The 21,635-nt window shown below is 32.9% G+C and overlaps 1 protein-coding gene across 1 annotated transcript in view; it reads left to right on the top strand.

Annotated features, from left to right (window-relative positions):
* The window catches only part of Hcn1 (hyperpolarization activated cyclic nucleotide gated potassium channel 1), a 286,942-nt gene that overhangs the window by 203,996 nt on the left and 61,311 nt on the right, over nucleotides 1-21,635 (top strand). Inside the window, exon 4 of the mRNA XM_070041145.1 lies at nucleotides 4,531-4,749. Within this exon, the coding sequence (XP_069897246.1) occupies nucleotides 4,531-4,749 (219 nt within the window). The remainder of the gene's footprint in view (nucleotides 1-4,530; nucleotides 4,750-21,635) is intronic.

Below are 21,635 nucleotides of genomic sequence, written 5' to 3'. Positions count from 1 at the left end.
TATAATGGTGTTTGTTCAGCTCTTCTTGGATTCAATCTGTGACATCTATAAGTGTGTAGTCTTGAGCAAATTTCTTAATTTCTCTGTTTCTATGATAGAACTCTAATATCATATCAGGTTTGCTGACTGTTGGAAAGAATAAGGAGCTGATATAATAATACCTCACAAAGAGAATGCTAATACTTATTTCTTACACTGTATAGCTTTACATATGTATATACATGTGCAAACTTACAAAATATATGAAATTTTTACAGACAAACATATATAAATTTGTTCATATTTACTTATACAATGAGGTCCTATGAAAAATATTTTGATTTCCTTGACTAGGTAATTATACTTGAAAGCTCACTTAAAATTGAAATAAAAATATGAAATCTTTCAAATATAAAACTTGAAGCTTAAAATATTAAAGTATGATAATTTTGAGATTTAATAGGAAATATCAGTGAAATCTTGGCACAAAATGGGTTAACAAAAATGCCACGCTTTAGATTGTATAATTTTTATTTTAAAATGATATACATTAAACTAAATATGAGAAAAATATTTATGATATTAACATCATTAAATGTTAATTTACAAACCTAGTTACTGTTAATTTTGTGTTTTTTCATCATCACTGAATTCAGCAAAAGTACACCTAGGATTTTAAGCCTAAATTGACCTAGGAACAAATTGCTGAATTAGATTACACCTTGTCCCACTGTTTCTGTGATTCCCATCCCCAAATCAGATAAACCTATATACAAGTCAAAAAGCAGAGAAATAAAAAAGTGACAACAGTGAATAAATCAAAGGGGGAAAAAGAAAGAAAAAAGAAATAACTGTGCACAGTACAATAAAAATCACTTGTTTCCATTTCTTGGAGTTCATTTTAATAAGCATTGTTTTATATGGTCATATCCAGATAGCTATTGAGGTACTCTGGATCCTCTATTAAGACTACCTTAAACATATTCTAGTTATTACAAATGAGGGAAAGCATGCAGCTTATGTTTCTGAGTCTAGCTTACTTTGCTTACTTTCAGGGATCATTTCTATAGTTTGTTAACAGCCATTTTAATCTACCTGTATTACAAAGGAGTACAAATGTTTGCATGTGGATCACAGGACTATCTCAAAAATAAATATACTTTTCTAACAGAAAAATAATATAAGGTTATTTGCATGTCTGTGAGTTTGTGTGTGTGTGTGTGTGTGTGTGTGTGTGTGTGTGTGTGTGTGTGTGTGTGTGTGTGTGTGTGTGCTGGGCCTGGGGCTTAACTGAGAGTTTGTCTACTGTCCCTGACTGAGCTTTTTGCTCAGTCTAATACTCTATCATTTGATCTTCAGCTCTGCTTCTGCCTTTTTTGGTGGTTAATTAGAAATCAGAGTGTCACAGACGTTCCTTCCCTGGCTGGCTTCAAATCGCAGTCCTCATATTTTAACATCCCTAGTAACTAGGATTACAGGCCTGAGTCACTGGCGAACAACTCTGTATGAGATTTTTTTTCTTTAAACATTATTGCTGGAGATATTTAAATTCAAGGATCAAAGGCGTATCTATTATGCAAAATGAAGGGAAATAATGTACTATTTTCCAACAAATATAAAGATATAAATTTAATGTGTATCAAGTTGTACAGTCATCAAATCAAACAACTATTTAGTAGCTTAGTTTACTACCTCATATTTTGCAGTCTTACATTTGCTTTGTTTTTTCTTATAATATAGAGAACTATTGATACATTTACACACACATAGGTACATACATGTATGCACATATACATATATGTACACAAATATATAATTCGTTATGTGTAAAATATATCATATATTGTCTATGTTATATAATAATATAAATATAATTATATATAATGGTACATAACATTGTATTTATGTATGCATATATAATTTATTTATTTAACTATATGTATTTTAACACATATTCTATTTGACGGTTTCCATTTTGAACCTTCATTAAGTTTGTCTTGTATTTGCCCCAGGTAGCCTTAGGATACATATTCCTGCTGAAGAGTACTAGAGTTGACCAAATTGAGTCAGTTTCCTCCTATTTGTCTTCCTAAAGTATCATATAAAGTTTTCTTTGAGGAAGTGGCACAGTGGCTCAAGTGGTAGAGTGCTAGCCTTGAGCTGAAGAGCTGAGGGACAGTGCTCATCCCAGAGTTCAAGCCCCATGATCGACAAAAAAAAAAAAAAAAAAAGTTTTCTTTCAGTAAAACCCCTCTCCTCAGGGACAATCACAATGTTTATGTTTGTAGTAATTCTAGGGAATGTACTTTATATCATACAAAAATCAAATTCATACTTTTAGCAATGATATTTCTGTTTGGACCATTAGTTGTGAAAAACTTGCTCTATTTATATCATACTTTGATACTGTGAAATCTATAAAGACCAACCATTTATTACTCTGACAGTCTTCTCATAAACAGAGAATATGATACATGCAAATGAACAGTCTCAGGAATTAGCAACTTGTCATGCTACTCTTGTGACATCAGAAAATGTTACTATATTCTATTTTTTGTCCTAACCCTTAATGTAATTTCTACCTAATTGGGATTGCTATAACTGATATAAAATTTGGGACCCTACATGGAAGAGGTACTTTTTTTGCATTTCTGTTGTCTTCACTTAATTATCTTTCTACTCTTTTGGTACTTGAACACTTATGTGTATTTCTCAGTTGCCTCATGTCTGGATACATAGGGATTTTCTGAATTTGAGGACTATTCTTAACAATACTATCTTTCCAATGACTCTGATGGTCCTGCATCCATCATTGAATATCCGGAGTTTTACCCATTTATCTCAAGATCTTATGCAAATTCCTACACCTAAATAGTTCACTTTAATTGCTACTTGTAGCTTAAAGGATGTTTTTGTTTTACATAAAAATTAACATAAACTAAAACATCGCTGTAAATAAAGCCATAAGGTTTCATCCTAAATATAGTCAAATAGATTAGAAACATGAAAATATTTCATGTAGAAACAAACACAAATATACACAGAGTCAATATGCAGTGAAGGACATTTTTTAAGTTACTTCATAACTAATTTAAAACAATTAAAAATTATATCTATTAATAGATACTGTGTAATCATTTTAATATAGGAATATATGATATCACTAATTTAAAGCAATTAAAAATTATACCTATTAATGGGTACTGTGTAATCATTTTAATATAATAATATATGACATAATGTTTAAATCAAGGTAAACATACTCCATCACATAGATGCACCATATTCTCTTTATGCATTCATCAGGTGATGAGCCTAATAGACATTTCTTGGTTTTTGTAGAACCTGTTGCAATAAACATGAGACTGAAGATATTTCTTCCACATAATATTTTATTTCCCTTAGGTATTTACCACAAAGTGGGATTGCTAGATCAGATGATGGCTCTATTTTCAACTTTTTTGTGAAAATTCCATTCTGTTTTCCATAATAGTATACTTATTTATTCATCATTTTCCCACATTCTTGCCAGCACTCTTTTAATTTTAATTTTAATTTTTTATTACCTTTAGTTGTACAAAGTAGTCACCATTTAACAAACCATCATCTTGATGATGTGAATGATCATCTTGAACAGTGTCACTCTTTCAACATTCTTACCTATCCTTCCCAAACCACCCTTTCCTTCACTTTTATTTTGTAGGATATACATTGAGTTCTTGCCTGTCTTCTCACTTCCAACTTCTCACTTCCAACCCTCTTCTTCTCTTCATTAGTATATCTCTGTCCCTTGACATTTTAAGTACTCTTCCAGCCTTTTCAAGTACTCTTTCCTGGTGTTTATTTTGTTGAATTTTGACTTTGACTTTTTAAGGAACTACATTATTTGAACTTTCCCTTGAGTCTACCATATCTCAGTTAAAACATTTGTACTCACTTGCACATTACCCAAAATATCAACTTATAAGTTTACATGCTCATTCTAGCTCTTCCAAGTACTTTATATCTATTTAATCTTTTGGAGTAATAACCATTCTTATTGGTTCTTAGATTGGTTCATGATTAAATGATGATGAGCATTTTTTCCATGTTTTTGTGGGTCTCTTTTAAGAAATGCCTGTTTCAATTCATTGCTCATTTTAAAATATTGTTACTTATGTATTTTGAAAAATTCCAACTTCTCACTTTACTTATTAAAATGTGTGTATACACTTCTTTTTTAAAATTATCAGCAAAGGTTATTGCCTGAATGTCACATGCATTGTCAGGGAATTTAAGTGACAGCTTTGATATTTATGTAGAGAGTACAGGGATAGAATCCTGGCTAGCAAGCTGATCACCATGAGTGCTCTCCCTGCTGGCAAGGGGAGCCTTTCCTGTCTCTTCTGATTGCTAATTTTGCTGCCACTGATCTTACTGCTGTTAATCTGGACCCAGATATGTCTTAGACACACTGCAGACCAGACTGCTGAGTTGGGACTTAGTAAAATCATACTTTCATTCTGCTATCCTAATGGCTCGCTCTGGTTGTTTTTCCCTCTTATGTTCTAGAATGATTCCTGGGGAAAGCAGTATTCCTATGCACTCTTCAAGGCTATGAGTCACATGCTGTGCATTGGGTATGGAGCCCAAGCCCCAGTCAGCATGTCCGATCTATGGATCACCATGCTCAGTATGATCGTGGGAGCAACTTGCTATGCCATGTTTGTGGGCCACGCCACAGCTTTAATCCAGTCATTGGATTCTTCCAGGCGGCAATATCAAGAGAAGGTATTTTGTTTTATCTCTCATATCTTCAATACACTACTTACTAAGTTCAGTTAATTGTCTTAAAGCAACTCAAATGATCTCTGATCAAAATTATAATGAGTTAACATGCTTAAAATTAGAAAACAATCTGTTTTGATATTTTGAGGTTTTCTCATGAGCCTCATAGTACTCATTTATTTTTAGTTCCTGTCTGGACTAATCAATTAAAAAATAGGTCTACAATTATAGCTATGTGTCTTAAGATGTATGAAGCTAATGTAATGTGTTATTATTGTTCAAAATATATCACATTTCAAAGGGATATTTCAATATTATATAATAATAACCCTTCTCTAGTATAGGTCAGAAGGACATCAGTGACCCAATAGGAACAGACCCCATTGTAGAACCTCTCTCTGCATGCTATAATCTTAATTTCTATTACAATCCACACACTTAGCTGAGCATATGTTGCACTTATATCTAGATAACTTACCACACCCCACAATCTTAAAAATGCATGTTAACAGCTGCTATCATGTATTCTTATTTGCAATGTGTTAATTAAAATGATGGCTGTTTTAAACTTTTCTGAAAAGAGAGGGACTAAAGTAAGTTTCTGCAATGATTGATTCATTGCATTAAAAATATGTATTACATTGAGGAGTTAAATATTAGATCATTGTACACTACTAAAATTCCTGGAAAAAGGCCAATAACATTCTGAAAAATCAAAAGTATTTTATAGTTGAAAAATGTATAACAGTTTTATTAGGCTATTTAATAATAAAGAGTTCTCTCAGTGTCTTAGCATGGCTCTCTTTCTCCTGACAGAACACGACATTCACTTTCCAAAAGAGCATTTCTGAAAGTTGTCCTTAAAATGGTCTCGAATACATGTGCCAACTGATAATAGCTTTATTTCAATTATTTTTAAAACAACTGAACATTATTTTAGCTGTGGCTTTACTTACAGAAATCTTCAAACTATAATCACACAATAAGGAAAAAGAACCTAGGTATTTTATTTCCCTTCAATATATTACACTGCCACAAACCATTAAAGTGAGAAAGATGGTATTTTAGTAGTCAAGTAATAAAAAGTGGAGCCATCAAAACTGATTTAAAGATTTTTGAAATGAAAGCTCCAATTAAATTGTAAAGAGCAAAAAGCATAATAAGAGAGAAGAGTCTATATTCTATTGAATTTGACTAAAATTGATAAACTCAAATGGACTTTGGGCTTATAGTCTTGCCTTTTCTTACTTTCTTTTGGCTATATGTAAAAGCAATCCTTTCTGATTTTTTTCTGCTTCACTGGTTTATATTGTCTTAAACAGATTTTCAAAATTTCACTGTTTAGCATTGTCTGGCATAGTAAATGAATCCTAATTTACTGGGTTGAGGAAGCCATATAGGCCAAATTTAATTCAGGGACAAAATTTATGTAACACTACAATCATAATTCTTATTTTTATTTTTTGCCTAGCATGAGGATTGAAGTCAGGGCATAGAGTTTGCTAGGTGGGTGGTATATCACTCGATCCAAACCTCTAGTCCCATCAGAGACATTTATATGTAAGAATATTGTTAATTTCGTTGTATTTCAAGTTATAAAGTTGTTAATCTGTCAAATGCTTGTTACAGAGCAAGGAAACTGGAATAGCCCCTCAGCTATCCCTCAGCGCTGTCCTTCAGCTCTTCAGCTCAAGGTTAGCGCCCTACCACATGAGCCACGGTACCACTCTGGCTTTTTCTGCTTATGTGGTGCTGAGGGATCTATCTATATATATCTATATATGGATATATAGATATATATAATTATCTGTCTTCTAACCAAGATCTGCCAATAAATTGAGTTCCACCTTACTGTATTTATTTATTATTTTGTTGGTGGTAAGGCCTCAACTCTGGGCCTGGGCGCTGTCCCTCATCTCTTTAGCTCAAGGCTAGTGCTCTACCAGTTGAGCCACAGCACCACTTCCTGCTTTTTCTGCTTATGCAGTGCTCAGGAATCGAGCCCAGGGCTTCATGAATGCAAGGCAAGCACTCTACCACTGAGCCACCTTCCCAGCCCAACTGTATTTATTTTTAGTCAGAATCATTACTATTCTTACACAGATATTCACAATCATACTTTTATGATATATATACATACATACATACATACATGCATGCATATATATATATATATATATATATATATATATATATATATATATATATATATAACTCCTAGCATTCTAGCAATATTATAGAGTTTCTTTATTTCTCTGAATAATGTATGGTTGAATGAGAGCTTCTTCTGTGATTTAGCCATTTGACTTCTTGGCTAAATTAGTTTTTGCTTAAATGAAATTCCCATAATCTCAAAGTCACCATTGGCTGCTTTGCCGTATAAAATTGTTGATGATTTGTCTATTCTCATATTGTGCTACCAGTATCTCTAGTTCTAAAACATGTTCCCTTCATCAGGAAGAACCTTGTAGTCATTCCTCATATCATCTTTCTTTACTAGAGGTCAATTATTAGTCAATTTTGTCTCAGTTTCCTGGTTCTGAATATTTCTTTAAAAATCTTATAAGATTCATTCCTATCTATCAATATTTTCCATTTTATGACTCATTATTATCATAATGAATGACAGGACTTATTCATTAAATGGTTGATAGACTTTTGAGATGTTTCTACCCATCTTTGCCTACTATAAATAGTACTACTAACATTTCTGCAATAGTATTTGTTTGAGTATCTATTTTCTTTTGAGTATACACTTAGGAGTAGAGTCACTGAATCATAAGATAACTCTATTAAGTGCTGGGAGAACTGCTTAATTATTCTCATGTTTAATAATTCCCTTTAGGTATCTTGAAACTCTGTCAATAATTCCTGTATAATTAATATTGGTATTATGTTTTACTTCTTGATAGCCAGTGATAACATTTCTATGTAATCAAAGCAAGCTGTACTATCTTTTTGCAGTAATATTGCACTGAGTTATATCATTTATCACACTGGCGTAAGTAAACAGATTGATCAAGTTTGATCTGGTCCAAGTCATAAGCCCATTGTTTTATTTTGAAATCCCATTCTTTGAAATTTTATTTGAAATGTCATCCTTCCCAGGGAACTTTCTGTGTCTGTGTAGCTCTATCATCATAACTAGTAGCATAAATTATTAATTGTGAGACCTTTAACGAAGTGATATTTCAGTGCTAAAAATATGACAGGGCTATCACATTTGCACCATCATTTTCATCATACCACCACTATCATTTTGATGTTTAGTTTTCTTTTATGGCTAGATGCATCTGATAATCTTTATGTGGCATTGAAGATTAAAATTTCATTTCAATCAAAAGAAATACTTATGATCTCATGGGTTATCATATTTTATATTTCATATAACTCCATTCTACCATTTTCTCAGGAAGACCTATGGTGTGAAAGTAGTATTTAAAATGTGTCTACACTTATCCTGTATGCATTACAAGAAATTTCAATAGTTTCTTTAACTGTACTGAACAAACTCAACTTTAGACAGAACCAAAGCAGTTTTAATTTGGGGTGAAAATGTCTATTTTTAATTTGATGAATTTTATCTTTCCTGAGAAAATTCAGTTCTTCACAAATTCAACTTATAATTTTTTAGGGGCTAGAAGCTCAGAGAAACAAAAGATGATTGGCTCATAGTCTCTTTCCTCCCTCCTATCATAAACCTAAGTAGAAGGTGTTATCTTTCTAGGATAGAACGGAAGGGTTAAGAGGAGGTTAAAAAAAAAAAAAAACAATTCAAATCTGACCGGCAGATGTACTAAGCAGATGTTTCTGAGTGGGTCTGTTGCTGGTTACAAGTGATATATTCCATATGAAATCTTTTGTGCACCATGTGGGATCTATTGAATTCTATTTCACTTGGTGAGATCTAAAGAGGAATTTGAATGAATGATAGAGCAGATCAGCTTCTAAACTCTTAAGAATATCTTACCCAAATCTCTCTTCCAGGAAACTAATCATTGTCCTTTACAAACACAAGAAATCCTTCTGCTACACTGTTCACTTTCCTTGCTCACCTTCACCAAGGCTCACACTTCATTTTTCTTTTGGAAAGCTATATGTCTCCCAGACCATTCCTACCTACAATATTCTGAGTTCTGTGTATACTATCTCTGTCCAAAGGAAATATAAATACCATGTTAGGAACATTTGCATCTTTGCTGTTGTATGTTTTATCCCAACTCATGGAATTGAACCCAAAGTTACATCCTGGTTTTCACCTGTTTCTCTTTAAATAAAACCACTACTGTACTTTTCTGATTTTCATGGGGTATTTAATTTCAGAAAAGAGGATTTAAAATTTATGTTGGTATTGACTTAAGAAAATCATATATATATAGTAATTAAATGAAAATTTATTTGATTCTCTAATTTTCAATTGGATCATTCTTAAGAAGAAAAGATAAATCTGAAATCCATGTCCATTCAACAGAAAACAGTTTTCCTTGGTTTTCTTCCTAATTCATAAATGCATTTTTCTTATTTCACAAACGAAAATACCATGAGCACAACTCCCACATGGCTTGTTAATTAGTGCAGAAAATATCTGTGAATAATCAATGCAGACTGTGCATCCTGGGAACTGAAATTAATATATGTTTTATGTTAAATTGGTAGTATTTCCATATGTGGTCAGGCCAGGCCAATCTTAGAGCTGAGAATCTCTGTGAGATAACAATGCTAACCTTGTATTATCACTTTTCCTGCTTGCTAATCACTTGTTCGGCTACAAATATTTTACATCTTCTCATCTGGAAGAACGAATTGACTTTAGCTAAGACTGTTGTAAAAACTAAAGCAAGTAAAGGACGGAAGTTTGATTCTAAAGAGAAAACGTATTTTTCTGGTTATTAATCATTTATCTCAGTGATTTTCATATTTAATATTTGAGATATGCCTAGAGAGATGTGGTACTCTTTCTCTACAGTGATGATTTCCATACTATGACTCTGTGTTCCATGATTAAAATGTTCACATGTATATTGGAGGCATTCATGTTTTCAGAACTATAAGAAGTGTTAAAATTTGTCCTCAGTATGTTTTTGTTAGTTCTCTGACATCTCTATTTATTATTTAGAACACATAAAACAGCTTGTTAAGTAGCTCTAAATTTGAATTGCATTTCCTGTATTCTTTTATTGATTGATAGATGGATTTGATTTTTTATATGTGTTTGACTTTGTGGACAAAAACCAACTCAATTTCTCTTTCAAGAATTTGCTTTTAGTATATTTGTATCTTATATATCATAAGATTAAGTGCTTCATGAAGCACTTTCACAGGTGACCTGATGAGAGGCTCTGTGACTAAAACTGATCCTCTCATTCTGAATATAATTTGAGATTGATTATCAGGATCACTGGGATGAGTTGGAAATAGGCCTTGAAGGATCATGAAGAAATCAGCAGACATAATCGCCAAGGGAGAAATGACCTAAAAAAAGCTCCACTTTTGAAAGGAGTCCCAGAAGTTAAGGAATAAAATGTGCAGTGGTCAATGATAGAGATATACTATTTAGCTGTTTAATGCAAATGAAGCAAAATCATCCTATTTTGAAAGAAATATGTGAGAAAAACAAAATGTGTATTTCTTCTAATAATAGTTTTGAATGCTAGAGTGATAAGATGGATATGCATTGCAAAATATTGGTGATAGTATGTACAATTAGACTTATGCCTTAAGAAAAGCGATCAGAACCATAGTGAGATATTTGGTACTACTGCCCTGCCTAGATTATAAGGTTTCATGGTCAGATGCATTAGATCATAAACATTTTCCAATAAAATTATTAATATGAATATATTAAGCAAGAACTTCAACATTGTATGTAGAAAGAACTCTCATATTAAAACCCCAGGAAATAACATTATTTTATTAGAAATCAGTATCAAATTAGTCTTCAGAATAAAATCTAATGTGAGTTATGTTCCAGATAATTTTTTTTTGTAAATCATGGGGCTTAAACTCAGCTTGGGCATTGTCCCTGAGATCTTTGACTCAAAGTTAGCATTCTACCACTTTGAGTCAAAGTGTCACTTCCAGTTTTTGAGTGGAGATAAGAGGCTCACAGGACTTCTGCTTGGGATGGCTTTGAACTGTGATCCTCGTATCTCAGCTTCCTGAGTAGCTAGGAATGCAGGCATGAGCCACCAGCACCTGGCCATTTAAAATTTGATACATTAAATGCATATCTGTTGAATGCATACATATATGTTAGGCTTGGTTCTCCATGCTGGGCATACACAAATAAAAATAACATCTCACCTTAAGTCACATATTATCACATAGTATAATGTGTGGGGAAGAAAGGGTAAAAACATCCACTAACAAGATTTATAGAAAGTGATATAGAATAAAAAATGCTTTAAACTGCTACTGAGGGAAATAAAGTCAGTGTCTTTATCCATATTGGAGTTAGAAGGGAGAAGAAATTTTATTTGTAAAGGGATCTAAAGAGGAGGAGGGAAATTTTGGAGTAATCTGAATGGGCAAAAATATGGTTGTATAAAAAGACTTGCCATACTTCAAGAACTAAAGTTTGGGAAAGGTGATATGAGATAAAAGAGACCCACAGGGATCAGATTAGGAGACCTTGCAGGCCTAGTTCAGCATCTTGTATTTTACTCTAAATGCAATGAAAATCTACTAGGAATTTGAGATGGAAGGGTGGTGATAATAAAAATCACTGATTTTAATTTTAATGAATTAAACAGTATTCAAAATAGAATAAAGAAAATGAAAAATGGCCTAATATTTGGCCATTAAGCAAATGGACTAATATTAACTTCAAAAACACAAGAAAGAAGCCCGGCGCTGGTGGTTCACGCCTGTAATCCTAGCTACTCAGGAGGCTGAGATCTGAGGATTGGGGTTCAAAGCCAACCCAGGCAGGAAAGTTCGTCAAACTCTTATCTACAATAAACTACCAGAAAACCAGAAATGGTGTTGTAGCTCAAGTGGTAGAGCTCTAGCCTTGAGCTGAAGAGCTGAGGGATAGCGCCCAGGCCCAGAGTTCAAGAAGCACTACCAACAACAACAACAACAAAACACATATACACACACAAGAAAGAGTTTGTTTTTATTAGGGGGAAATATTACACAGGGTAGAAAAAGAAGGTGAAGAAGGTGATATTAGTTATTCAGCCCAGATCTGAAGAGAATGTTTCTTTACCAATTACCCAAATATTTTATTTTTAATTGAAATGGTATATAATTTGGTATATAATTTGTGGAGATTCTCTTTCAGTTTTTAAGTACTTAAAAGCAAAGTTTTAATAATCTTTCTAAAAACTTTTATTTTTTTACCCACTGATCATTTTTTATTTATTATTATCTGTGGGTAGTTGTACAGAGGTATTGACATTTAACAAAGTGTGTTAAATACAGTGTATCTTTTTTAGCTGAAATAAAGATATAAATTTTAATATTAACAGCAACCTTTCATATTTCTAAGGTAAGAGGGCAAAATTGATTCTTTTTTATTTAATATATATTTTTATTGCTACAGAGGAGTTACAGTTACATGAGTAAGATAATGAGTCCATTTCATAATACAGTGTATCATAATCAATGTCAATCCCTTTTAACATTTTCATCCATCCATCCCCTATACCTCTTCCCTCACTCTTCTTAATTTTGTAGAATATACATTGGATTCTTATTTGCATTCCTCCCCTCTTTGTCTTTTTTATTCCTCTACCACTTTCCCCTGGACCCCCCATCCCACCCTTTTTAAGTACTTGTTTCCTAGCGTTTTATCTTTGTCGCTGTTGTTTTTAATGTACTATTATATATTTTTGTTTCTTTTGTATGTTCTTCCTCCATGGTACAACCACTGTTTTCACAGTATTTGATTCCAATGCCCTGCATCATGTATATACATTTTTCTATAAACTCTTAAAGAGGTGGTAAACACTATTTAATACCTGGAAATATTACATTGGATTTGAAGAAACTTCACAATGGATTTGATTTTGTGGAAATATGTTAAAAATTTGTTCTTGTGTTGTTGTTGTTGCTGTTTTCCTAAGAGGTGAGGTATGTTTTCCTTAATCCTTTCTTCTTGAGCAGATGGCTCATTCTTCTCTGCTTTCTGGCAAGAGTATTAGAGTGGTCCAGTATGCAAGTACTGGAAAGTTGTATGTTAAGGAAAAAAAAAAGAATATGCTGTTTTACAAATTAAAGTTACAAAGAAATTCTGTTTTTTAATTAACAAGTGAGATATCCTACTTCTAAACCTCATAAAATTAATAAAATATTCTTTATGTGATCACAGCCAAAATTGCTTCCATTAGCAACCAGAAAAAAATCTACCAAAAATAGTAGTAGATTGCCATATTTTATTTTTAAAAATATATAAAGCAGTAATTAATTTTCAGGCCACTTTTTGATATTATCAGGACTCTAAATTCACACAATACTGAGGAATAATAACCAGGAATGTAGTGTTTACATGAGTTTACATGGAGCTCATCAGACTTATAAAAGACTTCATTTAAAATAGCTAAATTACCTCCAAATAAGTGGAGAGATGGGGAGAGAAAAAAAAATCTGTCCGATCATATTTTAGGTGTGTGTTGTACTGAGATGCCTGGATTTTCTGCTTTGTTACTCATTTTATTCTCAATTCATATGTTAGAGATTAAAAATATACTGAAGTGCAAAGAGATTAAATCATTTCCTTCATTCTTACAACTGACTACCTTTCTTCTTTTCCAGCCCAATGTACTTTGAAGGAATATCTTGGTAATTGCTGACTTTAGTTTTCACCCCCAAAAGTACTTTGAGAACCAGACTTTATATTTTTCTTACATTTACCAAACACACCATAAGACATGAACTGTGAGCCAGAATTAAAATTGTAAGATTTTTAAAATCTGTACAAAAAGTTTGATCTTGGAACCATTGAAGCATCTAATGACTAGGATAATTAAATCATTCTCTGATTAATTACATGTGTTTGTAAAAGGAGATGTAAATTGGCAGTGTGTGAATATACATAACTTTTCACTGCAAAAAGTTTACTTTGCTTAAGTTTAAGTTCTTGGGGCTGTGTACACAATGCATTTTCACTACATTATTAATTTTTATGAGTTCTATTAACTTAAAAAGGAATATCACATATTTCATATTTCCCCACATTTTTCTTTGATTCTATTTACAGTGTAACATAATCTCATTCCCATATTAGTGAAGGTGGTTAGTATCCTATTACTTCCCTCCACTAGATTTATAAACAGAAGTTTGATTTACCTGAAAGAAACGAACTGGGCATTATAAGCTTCATTACAGAACATCCAATATTGCACTAAGAACTAAAGGGATTTGTGAGTGTATTTATTTTTAGAATTTCCTCTATAAACTCATAGAAGAGTTAGTTTTCCTATTTTATAGGTAGAAATTTTAGTATATATAGATTATAAAGTCTTTTTCAGGACACAGAGAATTTCACTGTTTTGTAATAAAAACAGGTATAACATCAATTCCATGTGCCTTAATTAGAAGCTTTTTATGTTTTTCAGATGTAAAACCCCCTTACACACACCAGAAACAAAGAACACATGTGTACAATTGAAGTTCACAATTACATTCACAAGTGAATTGTTTTTACTCAATGTAATTTTACTCACTAACTCTAATAATATGCAAAATTGTATTTTACTTTTTTTAAATTTAATTCTGTCTTATATTTGTAACTACTCTTTTAGTACATAATTCATGGACATAGAATGGTGCATCAGAAAGTAGACACTCACTTTTTTATTTCCATAATGACAAGAGAGGCAGCATGGGATTTAAGTTTGTGTCAAAACTTATCTGATGGGCTGAGAAGGTGGCTCAGTGGTAGAGCACTTGCCTTGCATGCATGAGACCCTGGGTTTGATTCCTCAGCACCACATAAGCAGAAAAAAAAAGCCAGAAGTGGTGCTATGGCTCAAGTGGTAGCGTGCTAGCCTTGAGCTGAAGAGCTGAGGGACAGTGCCCAGGCCCAGAGTTCAGGCCCCATGACTGGACCCAAAACAAAAAACAAAAAAAAAAACTTATCTGAATTTGCTTTAGAATATTATATGGTGAGTTTCTGCCAGATCTGAGTATTTCTTAGAGCTTTGTCTGAAAAATGTCAAACTATTTTCAAAGTGTCAGAGTTTATAGAGTATAAGCCTTATTAAATATCTTACTAACATGTGTTCATTTTGATACCTGCTAATCCAATCATTATTATTGAGATCTTACACAAATTAATTTTATGAAATTGAATGAGTATGGCTTTGTTTCCTCGAAAAAGAGCTTTGTGATATCATAGCAATTCTCCTTTAAAGAAAAACACTATGATTCAGTGTAGCTCAAGATAGTGGCTAATAATTACTGTGCTCATGACACTCTGATCTGAGCCATCTTTCTCTAGAAAAGGAAATAGCATTTAATATTTTTCCAGTTTCACATAGATTAGAATAATCTCCACATTGAATATTCAATAGGATGCCTTATTGTCTGGTTCCCAGGCAAATTCTTATCATGTAAGAAATAAGATTTTCTTATAATCCTGTGTTAAGGCATCGGCTTTCCATTACTGAAATAAAGTCTTTGAAAGAACTTTTGAAGAGAGAGAAAAGGCTTGGTTAGGCTCACAGATTGATAAGAAAAATTACTGCTTTTAAGCCTGTGATGAGACAGCACATCATAGGGATGCGTGGTAGAATGGAATCACCCTGCCTCATGAAAATGATGCAGAAGAAATTAGGATAAACAATCAGGGTCTGTGTACCTTTTAAGGCTTCCCTCCCAATAATCTAAAGTCCTCCCACTAGGCCCAACCTCTTAAAGGTTCTAGTTTATCTCAGTAGTGCCACCTTGGTGATCAAGCTTGTAATGCCTGGATTTTAGAGAGTACCTTCAATATCAGAATCATACCAGCCACCAAAACACAGTATTGATTAAACTATAGATACAAAAGGGAGGTACAGGTACAAGTATGAAAAAGGCACAACATGTATCGTAAATTAAGAAGTATCATCTGGTGTCAGTACCATGAAATCTTATGTTTTTGTTTCATTTTGATTTTCTTTGTGTGGGTGAGTGTTCAAACATTTGTAACATTAAGCCGGGCATGGCTTACACCTGTAATTCTAACTACCTGGATACTAGAGATCAAGCGGATCACTGTATGAGGCCAGTCCAAGTCACATGTTAGCAAAACACCATTTCAGCCATCGTGGTGGTGTGTTTAATCATGCTAGCTATTCAGAAAGTGTAAACAGAAGATCATGGCTCAGGCAGGGCCAGGGAATATGAGACTTTCTTTAAACATAACTAAAACTTAAAAAAGACTAGGGGCATGGCTCAAGTGGTAATACACCTTCCTAGCAAGCACAACACCCAGAGTTCAATCTCCAGTACCACCTACATTTGTGTATCTGTGTTTATTTTTTGTATATGTGTAGATATATATATATATATATATAATTCAATTGAATTTACTATTTAACTTTTTGATGAAAATGAAAACATTACAAACTTATTTAATAGCAAATAATTTAGCAAACTACAATGTTAATATCCCAAGACCCAGCGTAACTTGGATCCTCTACAATATTCACTTAGCATATACTAAGCCTTTATAGAAACTAGACAATGGATTCAGATTCTTCAAACTTGTTTTCAAGTTTTATTTTTTGATTTAATAATTTTAATGTATTTTCAAACCTTTCTAATAATCTGCCTTTTGTTTCTGGTTTGCAACTATTAGTGCTGTCATTTTTACAACATTCTCTATCCAAAACTGAAATCTCTCAGTTGAACAATAACTTACCATGCCTCTTAGTAGGTTTTTTTGTATTGTTTTTGTTTTTTGTTTTGTCAGTCGTGGGGCTTGAACTCTGGGTCTGAGCACTGTCCCTGAGCTCTTCAGCTCAAGGTGAGTGTTCTACCAGTTGATCCACAGCACTACTTCCATTTTTTTCTTCTGGTAGTTTATTGGAGATAAGAGTTTCACAGACTTTCCAGCAAAGGCTGGCTTTGAACTGCTATCCTCAGATCTCAGCCTCCTGAGTAGCTAGGATTACAGGCATGAGCCACCCCTGCCCAACTCCTAGTAGTTTTTATTAACTTTTAGATAAGCCATATTTCTGCTATCAACTAATACTTAAAGTAGAAGTAACAAACAGAACCCAAGATTGTGTTCTATGGTGCTACCCATATACCTTACTATCCTTCCCATGAAAGATTTATTAGTTAAAGCTCTGTTCATACATCCTATGTACAAATACTTACATTTATCTTTACTGTTACCTTGAGAAGCCAAAAAACATATAGGACATTTCTGAAGACACTCAATAATTAAAGACTACACCATTGCTTTTGATTAATACTTACTTGAAATAAAAATTTACTAAGTTTTATATCAGCTGGTAGATTTTATCCAGGCTGTTCCCAATCATCTATTCTATGTGGTCTCAAATAAACAAAACAGCCATCACTAAATGTTAAAGTTTAACTTCACAATAAAAAGAGTATTTATGACATATACCATTCACATTCATATGTGAAGTGAAAATTTCCCTAAATAAGATTTTAGATCAAAAGGAAAATTCCAGTAAAATTCACATGAAACTAGAAATACATGCTAGTTACCCAGCATTATAAAATTGATCAATGAATAGCTGGACCAATGAATCAATGGATGGGATCTATCACGGTAGATGGTTTGCATAGAAAGAAAGGTACATAAGCTCCCAATCAGGGCTAGAGAAAACATCCCCATCTTGCCAGAATCTTATTCCATCTTCCAGCTCAAATATACAATGCACTACTGTTGCAGAAGATAATCTCTGTCTCTGTCTGTGTTTCTGTCTCTCTCTCTCTGTCTCTCTCTCACCCATTTTTAAACTCTATTTTGACATATGAAGAAAATAGTGTTCTATATTATTAATTACTATTGTTAACAAAAACTCTGAGCCAAGAATATGGAATAGTATGGTGTCCATGAGGATTATTCAAAGTAGATGCTGGTTAGAAATTCGGAGACCTGGGTTTTCCTTGAAGACATTTGCTAACTAGATGTAAGATGTGTAGAAATAAATTTCCTACTCCAGGCTTCTTTTTCTCATCTGTAAAATGAGTGGATTAGAATCAATTATCTCTGGTGCCCTCCAGCTCTGAATGTCTCTCTTTCTATTAAATGTATGTTAATCTTCTCTGTATTCAAAAGACACTTTAAATGACTTTGGGTCATCCTTATACACATAACTCATTAATATATAGGACTAGCTGGGGACTTAGTGTAAGGAAATCACTTTTCTTAGTCATCAGACTATTTTTATTCTTTATAAATGACTGTGGTCTTATGTCAACAATACAAAAATTAAATACACACTTTTCATACTATTCCCTTGGACAATTTTATTTCCACTAGTTTCTATTTTAGAACTACAGTCTAACAAGTTGTGTTATTCCATGTAATAATAACATCATGTCTTCCAAACATCTCAATTAGATCAGTCATACACCTAAAATAATTAAAGTATAATTTCCATGAGTCAGGGAAGTGAGTATCAGAAGACAGATACAGTGAATCTTTGCAGTTGTTTCCTTTATCACTTGTCTAATACTTTATACTATTTCTATCAAAAGGCATTCATTTTACTCCAGGATAGATTTTGTAGGCACTTTAATAATTAAAGCTGAAGTATGATTCCCCTGAATCATCTAGAGCAGTTTAAATTATTTTGAGTAAGTTCGATTTACTGTGTCATGAAGAAAAGGTAGTCTGTTGATTGGGAAATACAAGTTTCTAAGCTAAGAGAAATGTCTGCCCTAGAATGTGAAGATACCCAACATTGGCAAGGGAGCATCTCCCTGTCTCATTCTATTTAAAAATTAACATAATTATGATACTTTATTATCTGTTCATCATTGAATGTCCTGGATGATATTTTACAAGTATCCTTGTTTGTACAATTGGTATAAATTGTTTCTAATTAAGGTGGCCATAATTTGGAAAACATTTATTCTCTAATACGTATGTATGAAACACACTTTTTCTTTTGCAGTACTGGGGATTGAACTCAGGGGCTTATGCTTGCAAAGAAAGTGCCTTGCACTCAATCCATATTTATAGCCCCTTTAGTTTTACTTCTTTTCTGAACAGGCCAGTTGGAGATGTGATCTTTCTTCTTGTGCCTTATAAATAGGCCAACCTGAGTTATGATCCTCCTATTTTTTTTTTCTGTGTTTCTGGGGATGTCAGGTACATATACTGACCTTTGCCACTATGTCTCTTATATTGCTGGGATTACAGGCATTCAACACAATATCCAGACATTGGTTGAGATATTTTACTCTGAAACATAGCTTTTGTAATTTGCGGTAATATTTTATGAGTTGAAGAAACAGAGGATCTGGGTGGTCAAGTTAATAGTTCAAAGCATGAAATGCAAAAAGAACAGGGTTGAAATTGAATTCATCTGTCTCCAGTGAGCAAGGTTTGTTCAACATGCGCTTTTTTCTGCATCCAAATATCTCCAAGGAAACATAGATAATGGCATCATTCTAATTCTATCAAAATGTATTTCTTTCTCATATTTTACAAGGCAAGAAAATTCCCAAGGTAACTTTTAAATGAACACATTTATTTATATTTCTAGTAATTAACACACTTAACAAAATTTCAACTATCATAAAAGCATGGAAGTTAGGTTCATAGCAATTGAGAAAGTGCATTATTTTGTGTGATGATAATGGGGTATAATTCAGAGCTTTATGCATGCTACAGCAAGCACTTTACCACTGAAGTCACACTTCCAAACTAGAAAGTACATAATTATCCTGAAATTACAGAGCCTTTGGACTGTCTCTTATATCTCACACCTTTGATTACTGGCTTTTACCATTTTCCTTGATCTTTGGCAGTCTACTTTTTACCTGAGCACTTTTGTGAAGGTTACAACTTCAGAAGGTATACGTTTCCTTTGAACTGTCTCAATTTTGTCAATTTTATAAAATTTATTGAAAGAGATTGCATTGATCAAGATATATTGCATTTTCCAGGTTCTAGTGCCTGATGCTTGTATTCCTAGTGACTGAGGATGCTGAGATCTGAAGGTTTTGTTTCAAAGCCAGTATAGGCAAGAAAGTCTGTGAGATTCTTATCCCCAGTTAGTCACCAGAAGACCAGAAGTGGAGCTGTAGCTCAAGTGGTAGAATGCTAGCCTTGAGCACAAAAGCTCAGAGGCAGCAGCCAATCCCTGAGTTCAAGACCCATGACTGACAAAAGAAAAAAATAAAGAAAAAGAAAATAAAGAAAGAAATATTGTATTCACAAAGTTCTTGGTTAAAAGGTAACTTCTTTGTACAACTACTTAAAGGTTACAATGAAAAGAAAAATATATTAGAAGTCTGACTCTCAAGAGCCCTTAGCCACTGTCCCTATTGCCTGGTTTACTAGAGCTTACTATTATCAACAGACACATGCCAACTCCTTTCTGCATGTTTCTTAGACTCAACCCCGGATTGGATGGGTAGAATCGCATATGAATCTTTAAGAAATAATAGCATTAGCAAATAGCAGTTGATTTCATTTGCTTTGCTACCAGTGCACAACAAAGCACTAACTCAAACAAGCAGTGGTGGTGTACGTAGGCATATTTCTTAGTAAGTGGATTTGATCTTCAGCACTGCTGTGAAATAAACTAAGAAGCAGGGTTCAGAGTCCCCATAACATAGAGAAGTTGCTATGTAGCCTTAATTATGTAATTTTCTACTTACAAAGCCTATATTTTGATGAATATAAATATAGTCATGTGTGTCCAGACTCATAAAGTAGTTGGAACAACCAAGTTTTTTTTATAAACTTTAAGTCATCATAAAAAATCTTATTAATGTCACTATTGTCAGCTTCAATCTTTGTCCGTATCTCTGCTTACTCAGTGTATAACCTCCTATCTGCATCATTATCTTCTTTTTCTAACTTTGGGCTATTGTTTTGTTTCTTTAGGTTTTCTCAGTTAAAATACAGAAACTTTGAAAAGTCTCAAAATATACATATTTGTATTCAAAAGAGTATAAAAAATAAATTTTAACTTATCAAATATTGACTTCTGGTATATCCAGTATCTTGCCTATGTTACCTTTAGCTCCTATGTTCATTTTCAATGTGCATGTGAGTGAGTGTGAGTGTGTTTATGTGTATGTGTGTGTGTATGTGTCTGTATTTGACTAAGAGTACCTGTGGAGCATTGAAGAGAACATTGCAGCCTTTGCTGTTATACAGAAATAATTGGAAAAGTTAAGGAAGTATATGAATGTAATGTAAATATTCAACAGTTACAGGAAAATTATATCATAATTTTCAAAAATCTACATAGATTGTACTATTTATAACTTTTGTTTATATCTTTATTTATTATTTCCCAATTATCTTTTGTTCTTCAAAAACTTGTTTTTAAAATTTAGAAATTTGGAGACAAAGTTATGCATCATTTTCTTATCTCACCAATGTTATATATGGATATATATACATATATGTCCCCAGTGTTTTCTGAGTCATTCAGACTATTCAGTGTAGAAGAAAATTAATGTTCTATGACATTACTTTTAAGAGAGTTCAGTTGAAAATGCTTAATGAATCAAGACTTTGGTTAAACATCATAATTTTAGAGTAGTTTGCTGACCCTTCCATTTTTAAGTGTAACTTTTTTGTATTTGGTAACATTGGAGAAATATATTATTAAACAAGTTTGTTAATAGTAATTTCACATAGTTTTATCTTTTTGAGGAACAAATAACTCGTTTTTCTCATTCAATTATTGTGAATAAACAGTGAAATAAATAGTCTTATAAAGGAAATATGAATC

This window comes from Dipodomys merriami, unplaced genomic scaffold (genome assembly GCF_024711535.1).
Source record: "Dipodomys merriami isolate MVZ:Mamm:240054 unplaced genomic scaffold, mDipMer1.0.p SCAF_30, whole genome shotgun sequence".
In the NCBI taxonomy this organism is placed as follows: Eukaryota; Metazoa; Chordata; class Mammalia; order Rodentia; family Heteromyidae; genus Dipodomys; species Dipodomys merriami.
Note: the sequence above shows the minus strand (reverse complement) of the source record. Positions and strands in the feature narration are given on the sequence as shown.